Source organism: Papio anubis, chromosome X, assembly GCF_008728515.1.
Source record: "Papio anubis isolate 15944 chromosome X, Panubis1.0, whole genome shotgun sequence".
Lineage (NCBI taxonomy): Eukaryota > Metazoa > Chordata > Mammalia > Primates > Cercopithecidae > Papio > Papio anubis.
Window position 1 is genome coordinate 78,703,768 of NC_044996.1, and position 17,718 is coordinate 78,721,485.

The window sequence follows — 17,718 nt, forward strand, 5'->3', positions numbered from 1 at the left end:
GATTCATAGCTAGTCTTCCTTATTAGTCATTTGCAAATGTTCATTTATGGCTAACTTAAATATTTAATATTTGAAAGTATCTTTTCATACATATAGGTATTATTATCTTAAGCAATCCACAAGTGTATGATTTTAGTGAAGTGTATTCATCTTTTAGAAGGTATCTACAGAATTTTGTTAGATTTTTTATGGGTTTTTTTTGTTGTTGTTTTTGTTTTTTTTTTTTCAGATGGAGTCTCGCTCTGTCACCCAGGCTGGAGTGCAGTGGCACGATCTCTGCTCACTGCAAGCTCCGCCTCCCAAGTTCACGCCATTCTCCTGCCTCAGCCTCCCGAGTAGCTGGCACTACAGGCGCCTGCCACCACACCCAGCTAATTTTTTGTATTTTCAGTAGAGGCGGGGTTTCACCGTATTAGCCAGGATGGTATCCATCTCCTGACCTCATGATCCGCCTACCTCAGCCTCCCAAAGTGCTGGGATTACAGGTGTGAGCCACCATGCCCGGCGATTTTTTATCTTTTAATTTTTTATGAAGATGGGGTCTCACTATGTTGCCCAAGCTGGTCTTGAACTGCTAGGCTCAAGTGATCCTCCTACCTCGGCCTCCCAAAGTGCTGAGATTACAGGTGTGAGCCACCACACCTAGCCAGATGATTTTAATATTTACCTTTTGGCATATTACCACTGCAGAGATACCACTTCCACTTCCAGTTGAGAGTTAGATGGAAGCTCCTCAGTTGCACAGTTAAATGGATTTTGAAATAAGGAAATTTATTTTGTGCTTACATTGGGGTCTGCAAAACACTTCTGGAATTGTAGCTTGAGCTCAGAAAATGTATGTGTTACAAATTTGTATGGGAATGGAGCTGTCATTACTTTGTCAGCACATGAAGTATATAAAACAGCTTGACATTACATGTGATACAAATGTTATTGTTGAAATGGCTTTACCACAGTGTAAGTTTCATATATAAGTGTTTTTTGCTTTGTTGTTTTAGGATGAATTCATGAAGAAACATTATCAAGTCTGCAGGAAACACTAATTTTCCAAGCTATTCATTGTTTGATAATAGTAACTGAGAGCAGTTCTCACGCAGAAAAAAAATTCCATCTTTGCCTTGAGCACAACAAATCACAATAAAACTTTACCAATATTAGCCCATCAAAATGCTGTGTGGTAGAGCAAGACAAGATTTCTGACAAAAATTCATGGAACTTGAACTTAAACCAGCGTTCGTAAGAGAGAAGTTCATCATTAGTGCTACTGGTTCAGTAATATGATAGATTGAAATATTTTCTTCAGATCACCTGCTGATGAGTAATAAAATAAATAACCATAAACGTTAAGTACCTTACATTTTCATAAACTTGGTAAATTTGTCCAACTAGATCTTTTTCCATTCCATATGTATTTTTACCATTCCAGTAGTAACATATCTTATTATCAGATTCTGCTTCAGGTTGTGCTGAATTAGAGTTTTCTCAGCTTTGAAAATATTCTCACCTATGATTATTTCATGTAGACTACACATAGAGGCTACTTCTGCAGTTCAAACTCCTTGAATAATCAACACTTGGTTCTTTGAATAAACAATAACTTTTAAGTAGTATCAGTTACATTTTGTCAACAAATCAAGAGCCAAAGAGAGAACCACTCCATCATTTACCTTATTTTTCAGTTGATTAGTGACGTTGCTTTCAATATTCCCAACTTTTTGGACCACTATACTCAACAAAATTCCAATATTACATTTATTTTCTCTGGACACAGTTCTTCAGCTTCTGCACTCAAACATAATTTCACTAACTCACCATCAATAAACAGCTTTCCTTGCTTAGCCAATAAATGAGCCGCTTGGAAATTTACTTTGACTGAAGCCTCATTTTTATTTTTGTGAAGAAATATTTTGTGATGAGATTTCACTTTAAATTTTCTAACTTTTTAAACTGTAGCTTTCCTGTGAATTGGGAATATTGTCACTAGTGTTTAATAGTGTCAGTATATATTGTATTTAGTATATAGTCTTTTTCGCATAATCATGCATTCTTTGCCATCTAATCTGATTTTTGAAAAATCCATCCTCTGCTGCACCTTTAAGCATGACATTCAGAGTCCACTTTTCTCTTTGTTTGAGATGATGAGCGTGTACTCAGTTTTTTTTAATGTCACAGTATGAAAGCACTTGAAATGCTGTCATTATAACTACATCATTGCAACTTGGAGTGCACAGAGCAGCAGTCCAAAGCAATGGAAGTGCCACATACAGTCTCAAAACTGCTCAACTCTGCCATTATAGCACAGAAGCAGACATAGATAACATGTAAATGAATGTGTATGGCTGTGTTCCAATAAAACTTTATGAACACTAAAATGTGAATTTTGTATGTCACAAGTTAGTATATAAAAACCATTCTTAGATTGCAAGGAGAATAAAAATATGCAGCATGAGGCTGGGTGCGGTGGCTCATACCTGTAATCCCAGCACTTTGGGAGGCCAAGGAGGGCGGGTCACTTGAGGTCAGGAGGTTGAGACCAGACTGGCCAACATGGTGAAACCCTGTCTCTACTAAAAATACAAAAATTAGTTGGGTGTGGTGGCAGGTGCCTGTCGTCCCAGCTACTTCGGGAGGCTGAGGCAGAGAATCACTTGAACCTGGGATGTGGAGGTTGCAATAAGCCGAGATCACACTACTGCACTCTAGCCTGGTTGAGAGAGCAAGGCTCCATCAAAAAAAAACACAAAAAATACCACAGTATGTCTGGATTTGGCCCAAGGGCTTTAGTTCGCCAACCCTGTCTGGCTCAAGGGCTGTAGTTTGCCAACCGTTGACCTACTCTTAATATAACAGTGCTTTTTAGGAGTTTTTGTTAGGAAATTTCATTTGAGGTCTGAAAATCCACGTCTAGACCTACATTCTGGATTTTTACATAATTAAAACTGTTGTATAGAATGCATAGTGACTTTTATTTTCAAGATTAGTCTCCTTTCTCTTTTCAGGTAATTTTCCACTTGTTCATCAATATGGAAAACTCAGATTCTAACGACAAAGGAAGTGGTGATCAGTCTGCAGCACAGCGCAGAAGTCAGATGGACCGATTGGATCGGGAAGAAGCTTTCTATCAATTTGTAAATAACCTGAGTGAAGAAGATTATAGGCTTATGAGAGATAACAATTTGCTGGGCACCCCAGGTATGCTTACATATATTTAAGGATTTATAAATGTAAATTGCTGGTTTAAAAAAAAATACCTGAACCTGTTTTAAAAATCCATTTCTTTAGCCATTATGAAATATTATTTAATGTAAGGGATATGGAATGACATTTATTGCTGTATTTATTGCCTGATTGTATTTACTGATGTTTGGAATTATACTATATCAGAGAGATTTTTAACTTATGAATTATAATATGAATTTTTAATGTTCTTAGTTAGCTTTATCTAACTTACTAGATAAAAATCCAAGTGTAGAATAGCTAATGGGAACTTAGTTTTTAGGAAAGACTTATTCTATTTTGTTAAATCTCTGATTTTTTGAATATGTCCCAGTTGTAATACTCCAGAGCTAGCCTTGGGTAACATAGCAATTAGAAGTTTGTGCTTGATTATCTTTTACCCCACGAAGTCCCATTTGATCCTGGTTAAAACTCAGTGTCTGTCTTCCTCCTCATTTCTGTTTAATTCTACTTACCTTTGAGTAATTGCTTAGATTTTAAAAGGTAAGGTTTTTGCATGACTTTTAAGAGAGGGAGTGTGTTTTGAGCCAACAGTACCAGGCTTGAATCAGAATGCCTTAGTTGGAGTTCTGGCCCTGCTGTTTGATGTGGCTTCTGGCAAGCCAGTCTATCACTCAGTCTGTTTCTTCATTTTAAAATGCAGATAACAATATCTTCCTCTCAAAGCTTCAATTCTTAAAAATTACTTACTTATTTACTTTTAAGACAGGGTCTCATTATGTTGCCCTGGCTGGACTCAAGGGATTCTTCTGCCTGAGTCTCCCAACCTAACAAGCTGGCACTACAGATGCAATACCACTGTGTGCCCAGCTTAGAATTGCCTTTGCCTTTTTTTTTTTTTTTTTTTTAAGCGGAGTCTTGCTCCATCGCCCAGGCTGGAGTGCAGTGGTGCAGTCCCGGCTCACTGCAACCTCTGCCTCCCAGGTTCAAGTGATCCTGCTCCTCAGTCTCCTAAGTAGCTGGGATTACAGGCGCCCACCACCACGCCTGCCTAATTTTTGTATTTTTAGTAGAGATGGGGTTTTGCCATGTTGACCAGGCTGGTCATGAACTCCTGACCTCTGGTGATCCACTTGCCTCGGCCTCCCAAAGTGCTGGGAGTACAGGCGTGAGCCACCATGCCTGGCCTAGAGTTGCAATTTTTAAAAGTTAGATCTTATATGCAAAAGAACTTTGTAAATTGCTTGTAATATGTTTCCAAAGAAGTGAATTTTTCCCGGGTCCTACCTACTCCTTGGTTTTTCTCTCAGAGGGTTGGGAACCACTGGTTTTCTTTTTTCTTTCTTTTTTTTTTTTTTATTACGTTTTCTCTTAACTTTTAAAAATATGATTTTTTTCTAATCATCTTGTGTCAGATTACTATGAGTCACTGATAAAGTATTTGATTGTCATACCCCTAATGTCATTTTTGCCCTGTGGTGTTAAATTTCAGGTGAAAGTACTGAGGAAGAGTTGCTGAGAAGACTACAGCAAATTAAAGAAGGCCCACCACCGCAAAACTCAGATGAAAATAGAGGTATATTTTGGTTTTGGTGGGGAGGTGGATAGATGATAGAATGATAGGAGCTTTGTAATAGTAAATGTCAGCCAAAGATTATCCAAATTTGGCACAAATTAATTTGGTGCTAAGTAACTGCTCATAAAAAGAAAACTGACATTTTCTTATACTTAGTGAGAATGTCAGCATTTTTTTTCTATCTCACCTTTGGGATGTTTATGTTAATTGGAACACAGTGAGAAATGGCCTATTTAAATGTGATTTTGTTTGTTTTTCACCTCCATTGAAATTTATTCCTACTTAATTCCTTCTTTATAAACATGTGACTTCTTCACCAGCAAAAAGAAATGTCTAAACCCAGTGGCTCCTAATGAGATATAATTTTGTCCCATGTGGGACATTAGCAACGTCTGGAGACATTTGTGTAGAGGGCAGGAATGCTGCCAAACATCCTGACATGCCATAATGCACAACACAGCCCCCATGACACAGAATTAACTGGCTTAAAATGTCAAGTAGTACCACTGTTGAGAAATCTTGCTCTAATCTCAGGTCTGGTGTCTCCCTCCCAGTGTCGAGTAGGGATTTTGACTGTGTAACCTGAGAGGCTACGATAATAATTTGGTTCTTGAGCATGCCAGTGTATGTGCTATGCAAGGTTCAGACTACTTATTTGATCTGATCTTTAATTTCATGTCCATTGAAAACCTTGGTAACTTTAAGAAATATGCAAATGCTTTTAAACCTATAAATCTTGTTTGTATTTTTCTTATGGCTACAATAAGTAGTCCTGTATTTTAAAACAACCTCAAATGTTATCGAAGGCACAGTATGTAGACTAATAAAAATTTGACAGAAATGTAGCTTGAACTAAATGTGACTATTGGTTAAACACTGTCTCCTTACCTAGTCTGATTACATTAGTGTTTTGGCAGAGGACTGAAAAAATGTCTTCTGGCCATCCCACAGTGGTATGCTTGGCCTTTATATGATAAAATACTGGAAACAGACTTCCTCTAGATTCCCTTTAAAAATCAAATAATTCTCTAAATTTCTCTAATATAGATTGCTCTTTTCAAATGGAATTAGAATTTTCTTGCCTTATAAGTTTATGCAGTGTAGTTTGTAAAAATCTGTAATTATGAAATGTGTTCCGAATCTTTAAATTCTTTAATGCAGAGTTTTAGAGCACTTATTATATGATTGTCCTCATTTTAGTAGTTCCTTTTTCTCCCTCTCCCCCTCCTTTGTTTTGAACAGGAGGAGACTCTTCAGATGATGTGTCTAATGGTGACTCTATAATAGACTGGCTAAACTCTGTCAGACAAACTGGAAATACAACAAGAAGTGGACAAAGAGGAAACCAATCTTGGAGAGCGGTGAGCCGGACTAATCCAAACAGTGGTGATTTCAGATTCAGTTTAGAGATAAATGTTAATCGTAATAATGGGAGCCAAAATTCAGAGAATGAAAATGAGCCATCTGCAAGACGTTCTAGTGGAGAAAATGTGGAAAACAACAGCCAAAGGCAAGTGGAAAACCCACGATCTGAATCAACATCTGCAAGGCCATCTAGATCAGAACGAAATTCAACTGAAGCATTAACAGAGGTCCCACCTACCAGAGGTCAGAGGAGGGCAAGAAGCAGGAGCCCAGACCATCGGAGAACCAGAGCAAGAGCTGAGAGAAGTAGGTCACCTCTGCATCCAATGAGTGAAATTCCACGAAGATCTCATCATAGTATCTCATCTCAGACTTTTGAACATCCTTTGGTAAATGAGACGGAGGGAAGTTCTAGAACCCGGCACCATGTGACATTGAGACAGCAAATATCTGGGCCTGAGTTGCTAAGTAGAGGTCTTTTTGCAGCTTCTGGAACAAGAAATGCCTCTCAAGGAGCAGGTTCTTCGGACACAGCTGCCAATGGTGAATCTACAGGATCAGGACAGAGACCTCCAACCATAGTCCTTGATCTTCAAGTAAGAAGAGTTCGTCCTGGAGAATATCGGCAGAGAGATAGCATAGCCAGCAGAACTCGGTCTAGGTCTCAGACGCCAAACAACACTGTCACCTATGAAAGTGAACGAGGAGGTTTTAGGCGTACGTTTTCACGTTCTGAGCGGGCAGGTGTGAGAACCTATGTCAGTACCATCAGAATTCCCATTCGTAGAATCTTAAATACTGGTTTAAGTGAGACTACATCTGTTGCAATTCAGACCATGTTAAGGCAGATAATGACAGGTTTTGGTGAGTTAAGCTATTTTATGTACAGTGATAGCGACTCAGAGCCTACTGGCTCAGTCCCCAATCGAAATATGGAACGGGCAGAGTCACGGAGTGGAAGAGGGGGTTCTGGTGGTGGTAGTAGTTCTGGTTCCAGTTCGAGCTCCAGTTCGAGTTCCAGTTCGAGTTCCAGTTCGAGTTCCAGTTCCAGTCCTAGTTCCAGTTCCGGTGGTGAAAGTTCAGAAGCTAGCTCAGATTTATTTGAAGGCAGTAATGAAGGAAGCTCATCATCAGGCTCATCAGGTGCCAGGCGAGAGGGTCGACATAGGGCCCCAGTCACATTTGATGAAAGTGGCTCTTTGCCCTTCCTTAGCCTGGCTCAGTTTTTCCTCTTAAATGAGGATGATGATGACCAGCCTAGAGGACTCACCAAAGAACAGATTGACAACTTGGCAATGAGAAGTTTTGGTGAAAATGATGCATTAAAAACCTGTAGTGTTTGCATTACAGAATATACAGAAGGCAACAAACTTCGTAAACTACCTTGTTCCCATGAGTACCATGTCCACTGCATCGATCGCTGGTTATCTGAGAATTCTACCTGTCCTATTTGTCGCAGAGCAGTCTTAGCTTCTGGGAACAGAGAAAGTGTTGTGTAATTAAGATCTGAACTCTCAGCTATGTAGCTGATATAGTGATGGGCAAACAGGAATCACTTGCTTTTATGTCCACTTTTTGAGTGGTACTTAAATGTAAAGTAACAACCTGAATTGAGTCATTGCTTTCTGAAGGAATCATTGTCCTTTCTCCAGTTTTTGTTCCAGAATAAAAGGAAGTATTTTAAAAGCCACGTTTTAGGACCTAAAAATCTGATTTCGGTACCAGTTAAATTGGTAGCATCACTGTTACTGTTAATTTATCATATACACTCGTTAATTTTTCCTTTGTTATCTTAAAAGATCTGCCTTAGCAGTGGCTCCTGTTTCATGTTGATCTTTAAATTTTCCCACGCCATAAGAGAGAGGAGCGAAGGAAATTACCAGTTTAGACTAAGTTACAGTATGTGTTTCATAAGTGATTAAAGCTATACCATTCCCAGTTATTAGTTGACACAAATTCAGCCACATTCTGAATATTGTTTGTTCACCTTTCAGACTTGGTGATACTGGACATATCAGTGTAAATAACACTAAGGTTAGGATCTTCTAAGTGTACAACTGTCTCCTAAGCCCATCACTGTGGCACACTGTAGAGTGAGCTTATAGTTTAATTGAGATATTTATCTTGTGGAAATATTAAAAAGCCTATGCTTGTGTAAGTGAAAAAAAAATCACATTCATTTGTTTAAAAATGTAAAGCTATTTTGTAGAGGCTCAGTACTTTTCCAATGCACTGTTGTATGAATGCATTAAAAATTGTAAAGTACCATGCTTAGAACTGAGAAAACTGCTTTTTGTGAGCCAACATAGTAACAAACACACCAAACAAAGTACAAAGCTGCTTTTGTAAGTGTGTAGATGTCAAGAGCAGAACATATCTATAATATTTAATGTATGTGAACAGCTACTGTGACATGCAAAGGAAAGGACAGTGCAGAATCAAACTGTGTTGAAGACCAGTGGAAATCGTATAATTTAACTTGGATTTAGGCAGGAAGTGAAAGATGGAAGGAATAAAGAAAACGGCTCTGGAGGATTTAAAAGTTTTCCTGAAGACAGTAATAATGCAGACACAAACTGGTTTCATATGGTGAGAGCAGCCGCAGCAGCAGCTTGACCTGGTATTCTACCTGAGTAGACGAAACAGAAGATCAGCAAATTTGGCAGAGTTCTGGTTTAAGAAAAACAAACCACTACCACCTAGCACAAGTTAAATTGATGTTTTTACAAGTCTGCTCCTCAAAAATGAAAAGATGGAGGAAAGAGACTATAAAACCACTTGTAGCATATGAAATGCAGTTGGTACACATGTGTGTGTTAATAGGAAAGTCTTGAATTTGTGTTATTTTTGAGATTTGTCATTTAAGGTACCATTGCACACTTGATAATATTTCATTACTATCTCTTAACACAGACCTAACATCTCGAATTTAAAGACCAGTTGAAGATTAAGGGATTTTTATCCTTTGTTGAAAGTGAGTCATGTTGGGTTATTTGAAATTCAAGTTTTAATTGTGCTGCCCATATATGAAAATGAGACTGCTGACTCACTATCTGTGGACATGCACTTTATGTTGGTTTCTTAGTAGTAGGAGTAACTTCATGATAACCCCAGTCGTCTTGCCTAGTTTCTTTTTTGAGGCTAGCTGGGGTTAGGATTAGAATGACTATGGAGCAGGTATTTATTCTTCTGGGAAAAGCTTTAACAGGCCAAAATAGGGATTGAACTTGTCCTTGGCCTTTATCAAAGCAAGCTAGCTACCCAGACATAGTCAGATACTCTACAAAATAAACAAGTCTGCTTTAGGAATTGTCTGGCTACCTTCACTGTTATCAGCTTAGCTGTAAAGATTATTTCAAAGCTCACTCTTTCATGATTTCTTCTGGCTTTCAATCCTACCTAAGTATCAAGGAAATTAACTTGTAAATATGGTAGTTGTTTACTAAGGATATGTACTGCTCTTGCAAGGAAATAATGTCCAAACAAAGCTTCACTTATTTTTTTTATAAGCAGATTTCACTGTTTATGGCGCTTATGTAATACATTTTATCTTTTTAAAAATGTGTCCGTGTAAAGTCAGGATTCCTTTATATTTGTGAGCCTCCTTTTCTCCTTTCCTAAGGATGTAATCTACAGTTTTCAGATCTGCAGGGTAGTCTTGATTGGCTAAAAACAAATCAGTTTTCTTCTTGGCATAAAGTGTTTCATTATTATAGGGGCGTTCATTTTAAATAGTTTAAAAACAATTGCAGCACATTCTAAGCATAAGAGAAAGTTATTGACAACAGATACCTTCCTAACCTCCCAAGATGTACAACTCATTTGTGAAGTATTAAAGTAAGAGGTAACTCAAGCAGAATGCTGGCTATGAATGTAGATATTGAAGCTATTCATAAACACTGGAAATAGAATTTTAAGCTTGTAGCCTTCAGTGGAATGCACACATTGGACATGTGCATGTGAACACCTTTTTCAATAGCACTCACGGATTTCCATTCGATTGTATAGAATGAATACAAGTATTTTAGTGGAATTTGCTACTTAATTTTTTAATCTTGCGATGTCCATGATTATTACATGCTTACTGGTGTTGTGGACATTGAAGACAAGGTCATTCGTAGGTGTCAGATTACGGTGGAGAACAAAAATCGTTTTCCCCCCACCAACATCCAATCACCATTCTCGAGGGAACATTTCTTGCAGAACACCTTATATTTCATTTTCTGTCTTTGCACTTTTTCTTAAGTACAGAAATGTTGTCTTTAAGACATAGTTTGAACTTCATGCAGTAAGAGGAACAAGGATAAACAATGTTGGGAGTTCACATTGTTCAAAGCATAGGGAAAAGTACCAAAACCCAAATTTTCTTGAATATTTCAGATGTTTTTAAAAATTCACTTACTAGTCTGAAATGTTTGAAGTGTTTTAACTGAGCAGCTGACAAAGTTGAGGTTTTTTTGTTTTGTTTTGTTTTTTGAGACAGAGTCTCACTTGGTCACTCAGGATGAAGTGCAATGGAGCGATCTCGGTTCACTGCAACCTCCACCTCCTGGGTTCAAGCAATTCTCCTGCCTCAGCCTCCCGAGTAGCTGGGATTACAGGTGCGTGCCACCACACCTGGCTAGTTTTTGTATTTTTAGTAGAGATGGGGATTTCACCATATTGGCCAGGCTGGTCTTGAACTCCTGACCTGAAGTGATCTGCCTGCCTCAGTCTCCCAAAATGCTGGGATTACAGGCATAAGCCACCATGTGCGGCCAAAGTTGAGGTTTATTAGTACTATTAGAAACAAAGTTGAGCAAGGTAAGTTAAAAGTTTGCAGACTTTCTATCAGCACTATAGAAGATAAGCCACCTTGTTAATTTGGAATATTGCTCTAAAAAGAACATGTAAGTTATACCTCAATGGTGTTAATGGAGGTGGGGATTGAGAAAAGTGTTCACATTAGTGTTGGAATGTAGGTAATTATACAGTTCATAAGAAAACCTTCACCAGGAAATAAAATATGTGTGTGTACACACACACAGTTTTTTAAAATGATTATTGGAGTTCATCCAAACCTTAAGATAGGAAACTGGTTGGCTGTAAGTGTTGCCTCAAGTAATGTGTCCCCCTCCCCTGGAATAACATGTCTTTTCTGTGCCAAGTATCCCCTCCTAGTGTCAGTGTCTCAAATTATATTTATGGAGGGTTGTCACATAATATGCTTTGTATTTAACTACCTGCTTCCCGAGCGTCCATGACATGAAATGGGTCAAGCATCAGCCATGACTTTCAGTCAGTTCCCAAAATACCCATATGATAGGGAGGTAAAGATTGCAAAATTCCTTTTAAAAGGCCATTTTTACAGCTTGCTAAAATATAGTGGCACCTTGTGGTTAATATTTTTTCTTTTAAAGATGGAGAATGTTTTTATTCTTCCCCTTTTCTCCTTTGTTCTTTTGCGAACAAAAAAATTTATAATCTGCCTTATTTGATTTTTTTTTTTAAGTTTTACCTTACAGGCTTCCCTGTCACATGTTTTATCATATTAAGTACATAGAAGCCATGTTTGCAGGGCACTTTTATTCTCCTAGTCTTATAAGACTATGCTGATTGTTACTTTCTAAAGTATTCTGTACCTTAGTATGCAAGATTGTTAAGGCACATGTTAAAGTGTCAGGTGTGTTTTTTTTTCCTTTAATTCTTCAGTATGTTTATATTCAATAACAGTATTGTAATTCATTGAATTAACTAGTAAATTGTGTGCTTTTGAAAAAACATGAAAAATGTAAATTGACAGCATACTTCATTTGGAAAAAAGTAAAAGATCAGAGGAACTAGTATGTCACTTATTTATTTTTATTTTATTTTATTTTTTACTTTTTGAGACAGGGTCTTGCTCTGTCACCCAGCCTGGAGTGCAGTGGCATGGTCACGGCTCACTGCAGCCTTGACTTCCTGGGCTCAGGTGATTCTCCCACCTCCGCCTTCCAAGTAGCTGGGACTACAGGCATGCACCACATCAACTGGCTAATTTTTTGTGGAGATGGGGTCTCGCCATCTTGTCCAGGCTGTTCTTGAACTCCTGGGGTCAGGCAATTCGCCTGCCTCATTTTCCCAAAGTGCTGGGATTATAGGCATGAGCCCCTGCGCCCAGCCTCACTTATTTTTAAATCAGATTTTTTAATCAACTAAAACAGCTGTGAGTTAAGTACCTGCCCTGCAAAAATTTTTAGGATTATGAAATTAAGAATTATCTTCCTTAACTGGAACAGTTCTAAAATTTATCTGATACTCCTCTAACAAGTGAGTGATCTCATTTAAGTAACCCCAGTTTGTATCTTAAAGGCTACAGCATGGAATTGAACTGTTTAACAGTGTTAGAACTGTCAAGTGATAATCACAGAACAGTTTGTATTGGTTTTATAATTCTCATGTCTTGATCAAATCTGAAGGAACTAGGCATACCCTCCAACACTCTAAAAATTAGTGAGATATTTATTTTTATTAGGATTTGTTTATTAAAGTTCCACAAGCTGCTTTATGGTCAGTTGGGCTGAGTAGTAGATATCTTAAAGACATGCAGTGAAAGTGAACCCTGTCATACCATGGTGCCTCTTGATTTCAAGGTTCCTCTATAAGTTCTTCATCATGCAGAATTATTTCAATACCAAGATATGGGTGAACCAGCTGTCCAGCCTTAACTCTATTTAGTGCCCCATTACTAATGTTCTTTTAACTGGTTTGTATGTGTTTTAACTGTCCAGTGTTTGGATTTTACCTCTTGATAGCTCCGTTTGTCCCTGGTGCTGCTTTTAAGGATGTAGGGCCATGTGATCAGGTATCAAGTTGAGTAGGTACGCAGTTGGCTTATTGATGTATCTGTGCCTGTTTTATCTTCTCCCAGGAAGAGCTGCTTTGGTATAGTTGTTTACTTGGATTCATACAAAGAACAGGGCAGCAATCTTGGAAAGCTTTCTGAAGCTTATAAGAACCTGAAGGGATTTGGAGGGGGAACAGTAACAAAGGCTGCCTTTATGTCTTTGGACACAAAGCACATAGATGTATGTTCTGTAAAGACTAAAGTGATTGTTACACCAGGGCTTCCTGACCTTCGGGAGAGACTCAAAAAAGCAGAGAGGAGCACAAAGTGAAGTTAATTTGGTTGGTTTGCTTTATCTGGTTTCTCATTTTCTTTCAATTTAAACCTGAACATAACACCCTTCTCCAATATCTATCCAGCAGACTCCTGGTTGGGAAGCCCTGTATTAAATTTTGAGAATGTACACAGTTTTCTTTTGTACAGTGCTTTACACCTGCTAAAAGTTAACTTGTTTAATGCAAAACAAGACCTTGAAAGGTCAATCATATTAAAGCTGGTTTGATTATTAATAGTTATCTTTTAGGAAGAAGCTTTTTTCCCTATGTAAGATGTCATACTGCAGATTTAAAATATAGACTATCAATAAAATGCATGAAGTGATCATTTGTGCTTGATCATCTCTCCTTGGGTTTTTCTTTAAAAAGGGGAATCTGCTATAAAGGTTCTGTTGCTTCAAACCAATGTCAAATAGACTTGATTTTTAGAATCAAATGGAATTACAGTGCAACCTTGGTTTTTATTCCCCTCACTGCTATAAGTGTGGGCAGGTACTGGTTTATATGTTATAACTTCTGTTTTATCTGTGTTGTGTAGTTGAATGGCTTAATCGTTGAGTGGTAAAATAAAAGACTATATTCCAATACAAGAATCCTGGAAAGATTTATGTGAATGACATTTTAAGTAGGTGCATCTTTGCTGTTTCTTGTATTCTTGCCATTGCTCTGACACCTCCCTTGCTTGCCCTCTATATATACAAAAACTTGTAGGTGTGCACATGTGTTTGTACTTCTGTCTTCCATTTCTATCTTCAACCTCTTTTTTTTTTTTGAGACGGAGTCACTCTGTCGCCCAGGCTAGAGAGCAGTGGCGCGATCTCGGCTCACTGCCAGCTCCGCCTCTCGGGTTCACGCCATTCTCCTGCCTCAGCCTTCCGAGTAGCGGGACTACAGGCGCCCACCATGATGTTCGGCTAATTTTTTGTATTTTTAGTAGAGACGGGGTTTCACTGTGTTAGCCAGGATGGTCTCAGTCTCCTGACCTCGTGATCCGCCCGCCTCGGCCTTCCAAAGTGCTGGGATTACAGGCGTGAGCCACTGCGCCTGGCCCTATCTTCAACCTCTTAAACATATTGCTTAAGCCACTAAGATTTCCTTGTTTCAAGTAAATCATCTCATTGTGATACCTGGTGTATTTTTTTTATAGTTTCATTTCCTCTGAAACTATAGCAGAGCCATCTGTCATTGGCATCATAACTCAGTTTCTCAGGATAGTTTTGATGTAGTCAGCTCTTCAACTCATGACCTTCCCAGGGTTTTAAGTTTAGTGTCATTCATGATTTTATTATTTGAAACTCAGTACTACCACCAAAAAGTTTGTGCTCTAGACAGTGAAGCCAAAGCACAGGCATCTTAGGTCAATGAAAAGGATCCAGACATAAATTAGCCAGGTGTGGTGGTGCACGGCTGTGGTCCCAGCTACTCGGGAGGCTGAGGTGGTAGAATCACTTGAGCCCGGGAAGTCAAGGCTGCAGTGAGCTGTGATCACGCTGTTGCACTCCAGCCCGGGTGACAGCGAAACCTTGTCTCAAAAAAAAGGCCCCAGATACCTAGAAGAGAGGATTCGATAAATCTGGGTGGATTATAAACTGAACTCTTATAATGGTCATTTTAAAAAATAAGAAAGCAAGTCCAGTTTATTTGAGGTCTTTGAATTTAGACAAGATTTAACTATAAGACCTTTTATGGATTACTAATAACTATGTTTAAATTAGCTAAATTTTTCTGGTTGCTGTTAGGCATTGTATTAAGTACTCTATATAAATTATTTAATCATCACAGTGACTGAGGTGAAAGTATGCCACCCATTTTATAGGTAATGCAGCTGAGATACAGATGTTTGGTAATTTGCCCAGGTCACATAGTAAGTAGCAGATTATTTGCAATCATCTTTGATGCAGAGTTATCTTCCTTGTGCTCTTAATCCCACTACTATATGTAATATTTATCCCAAGCCCTAGACTAGACTGCTTATGAGGTGTAATTTTTTAGAATAAACATCAGTTTTAGCTGGTTTGCCAAGAAAAAAAAGGCCAAATCGGTTTTTGTTTGTTTGTTTTTTTGAGACGGAGTCTCGCCCTGTTGCCCAGGCTGGAGTGCAATGGTGTGATCTCGGCTCACTGCAACCTCCGCCTCTGGGTTCAAACGATTCTCCTGCCTCAGCCTCCCGAGTAGCTGGGATTACAGGCGCCTACTACCACGCCCAGCTTATTTTTGTATTTTTAGTAGAGACAGGGTTTTACCGTGTTGGCCAGGCTGGTCTCGAACCCCTGATCCCATGATCTGCCCGCCTCAGCCTCCCAAAGTAGTGGTATGCCATCACGCCCGGCTGCAATTTTTTTTTTTTTTGGAGGATTAATGGTAATATACTGTAAATTCAGTAAAGCACTGGGCATTACCAGATACACCTTAGCACTGTGAATAACATGAACTATCATTTTAGCAGTTTAAGTGTACCTTGTAATCAGCCCTAGGGCAAATGGTATCGAGGTGTTTTATTTCCAGAAGTCTCAAAATAGGCTGGAATAAAAATTTGGGGAATTCATCAACACAGACAATGGGTCCACGTCCTGCAGCTGCAGCTGCTGCAGCTACTCCTGCTCTGCGCACCGTTCCACAGTATAAACATGATGCGGGAGTTTGCAATTCTCAGCAACATCTTAATGCACAGCCACAAGTTACAATGCAACAGTCTGCTTATTCATGTACAAGGTCAGGAACATTTGATTGCTTCCATGTTGGCATCTGCCCCTCCTCGAGAGTAAAAGCAAATGTTGGGTGAACGGCTGTTTCCTCTTATTCAGGCCATGCACCATACTTTTGCTGGTAAAATCAGTGGCATGTTGTTGGAGATTGATAATTCAGAACTTCTTCATATGCTTGAGTCTCCAGAGTCACTCCATTCTAAGGTTGATGAAGCTGTAGCTGTACTACAAGCCCACCAAGCTAAAGAGCCTGCCCAGAAAGCAGTTAACAGTGCCACCGGTGTTCTAACTGTTTAAAATTGATCAGGGACCACGAAAAGAAACTTGGCTTCATCGAAGAAAAATATCTAAACATCGAAAAACTTAAATATTATGGGAAAAAATTGCAAAATATAAAATAAAAAAGGAAAGGAAACAGCCTTATGTACCGAGCAAATGCCAGGTCTAGCAAACATAATGCTAGTCCTAGATTACTTATTGATTAAAAAAAAACACAACAAAGTAAAATATAAAAAATTAATGTTTTATACACCCTGGGAAAAAGAATTTTCAGCAAAGTACAAAAATTTAAAGCATTCCTTTCTTTAATTTTGTAATTCTTTACTGTGGAATAGCTCAAAATGTCAGTTCTGTTTTAAGTAACAGAATTGATAACTCGGCAAGGAAACGTAATTTGGATTATAAAATTCTTGCTTTAATAAAAATTCCTTAAACAGTGAAAAAAAAATTGGGGAATTGTTAAATGGTTATCTCAGCCCCTTATTACATGTGCTCTTGGCCCCAATTATGACAATTTGAAATATGAAATGACTAGAAAGATTGAAATGCAGCTTTTTAAAAATATACCCTGCCGGGTACAGTGGCTCACATCTGTAATCCCATCACTTTGGGAGGCCGAGGCAGGCAAATCACAAGGTCAAGAGATCGAGACCATCCTGGCCAGCATGGTGAAACCCCACCTCTACTAAAAATACACAAATTAGCAGAATGTGGTGGCACACACCTGTAGTCCCAGCTACTCGGGAGGCCGAAGCAGGAAAATCGCTTGAACCTGGGAGGCAGAGGTTGCAGTGAGCAGAGATAGTGCCACTGCACTCCAGCCTGGTGACAGAGTGAGACCATCTCAAACAAAATATAAATATATATGTATATATATGCATATATATGTGTATTTATATGCATATATGTGTATTTATATGCATATATATGTATACATATACGTGTGTGTAGATATACACGTATATGTGTATATATACACATATACATATGCAGATATATACATACACATATGTGTATATATATGTATGTGTGTGTGTGTGTGTGTGTATGCCAGCCAGTTTATTAGTATGCAAGTAAATGCACTTTAAAGTTAGTTGCCTTGGGCAGCCATCAGCATTCCAAGAACTTTATTGCTGAGAAGATATTTAGAACTCGTTTAAATAGCTTTTAGAAACAACTTTATGAACCACTGCAAAAAGTAACCGTATTCAATTTGTTCACTTTATTTGCTACCCTTGAGATGAATCTGCTGTTTCCAAGAATTATCTTTTTTTTTCTGGATGAATGGAGATTTGCCATCCTTAAGCATATTCAGAAATGTACTATGCACTCTAAAAGCAATAGCAAACAAAGCATTTCCAAATAATCAGTTTAGTAGTATTTAGAGTAAGTAAATGGCTGCTGAGGGTAGTACTTTGAAAAGATTATTACAGCTCCTTCAACATTTGAAGCACAGGGAGAAAGACAATCCCCACC

At 38.4% G+C, this 17,718-nt stretch overlaps 1 protein-coding gene and 1 pseudogene across 3 annotated transcripts in view; both read left to right on the top strand.

The window, feature by feature from the left end:
• RLIM (ring finger protein, LIM domain interacting) overlaps positions 1-13,843 on the top strand; it is a 28,826-nt gene extending 14,983 nt beyond the window's left edge. For both annotated transcript variants that reach the window (XM_009197819.4, XM_003917895.5), the window contains 3 exons: positions 3,000-3,192; positions 4,670-4,753; positions 5,996-13,843. In XM_009197819.4, coding sequence (XP_009196083.1) covers positions 3,024-3,192; positions 4,670-4,753; positions 5,996-7,617 — 1,875 coding nt within the window. In that variant the 5' untranslated portion in view covers positions 3,000-3,023 and the 3' untranslated portion in view covers positions 7,618-13,843. The remainder of the gene's footprint in view (positions 1-2,999; positions 3,193-4,669; positions 4,754-5,995) is intronic.
• Positions 13,844-15,522: 1,679 nt separating this feature from the next.
• LOC108583825 lies at positions 15,523-16,690 on the top strand (annotated as a pseudogene). The gene has a single exon (XR_001898625.3). The product of XR_001898625.3 is annotated as a polyadenylate-binding protein 1 pseudogene (transcript).
• The last annotated feature ends 1,028 nt before the right edge of the window (positions 16,691-17,718 follow it).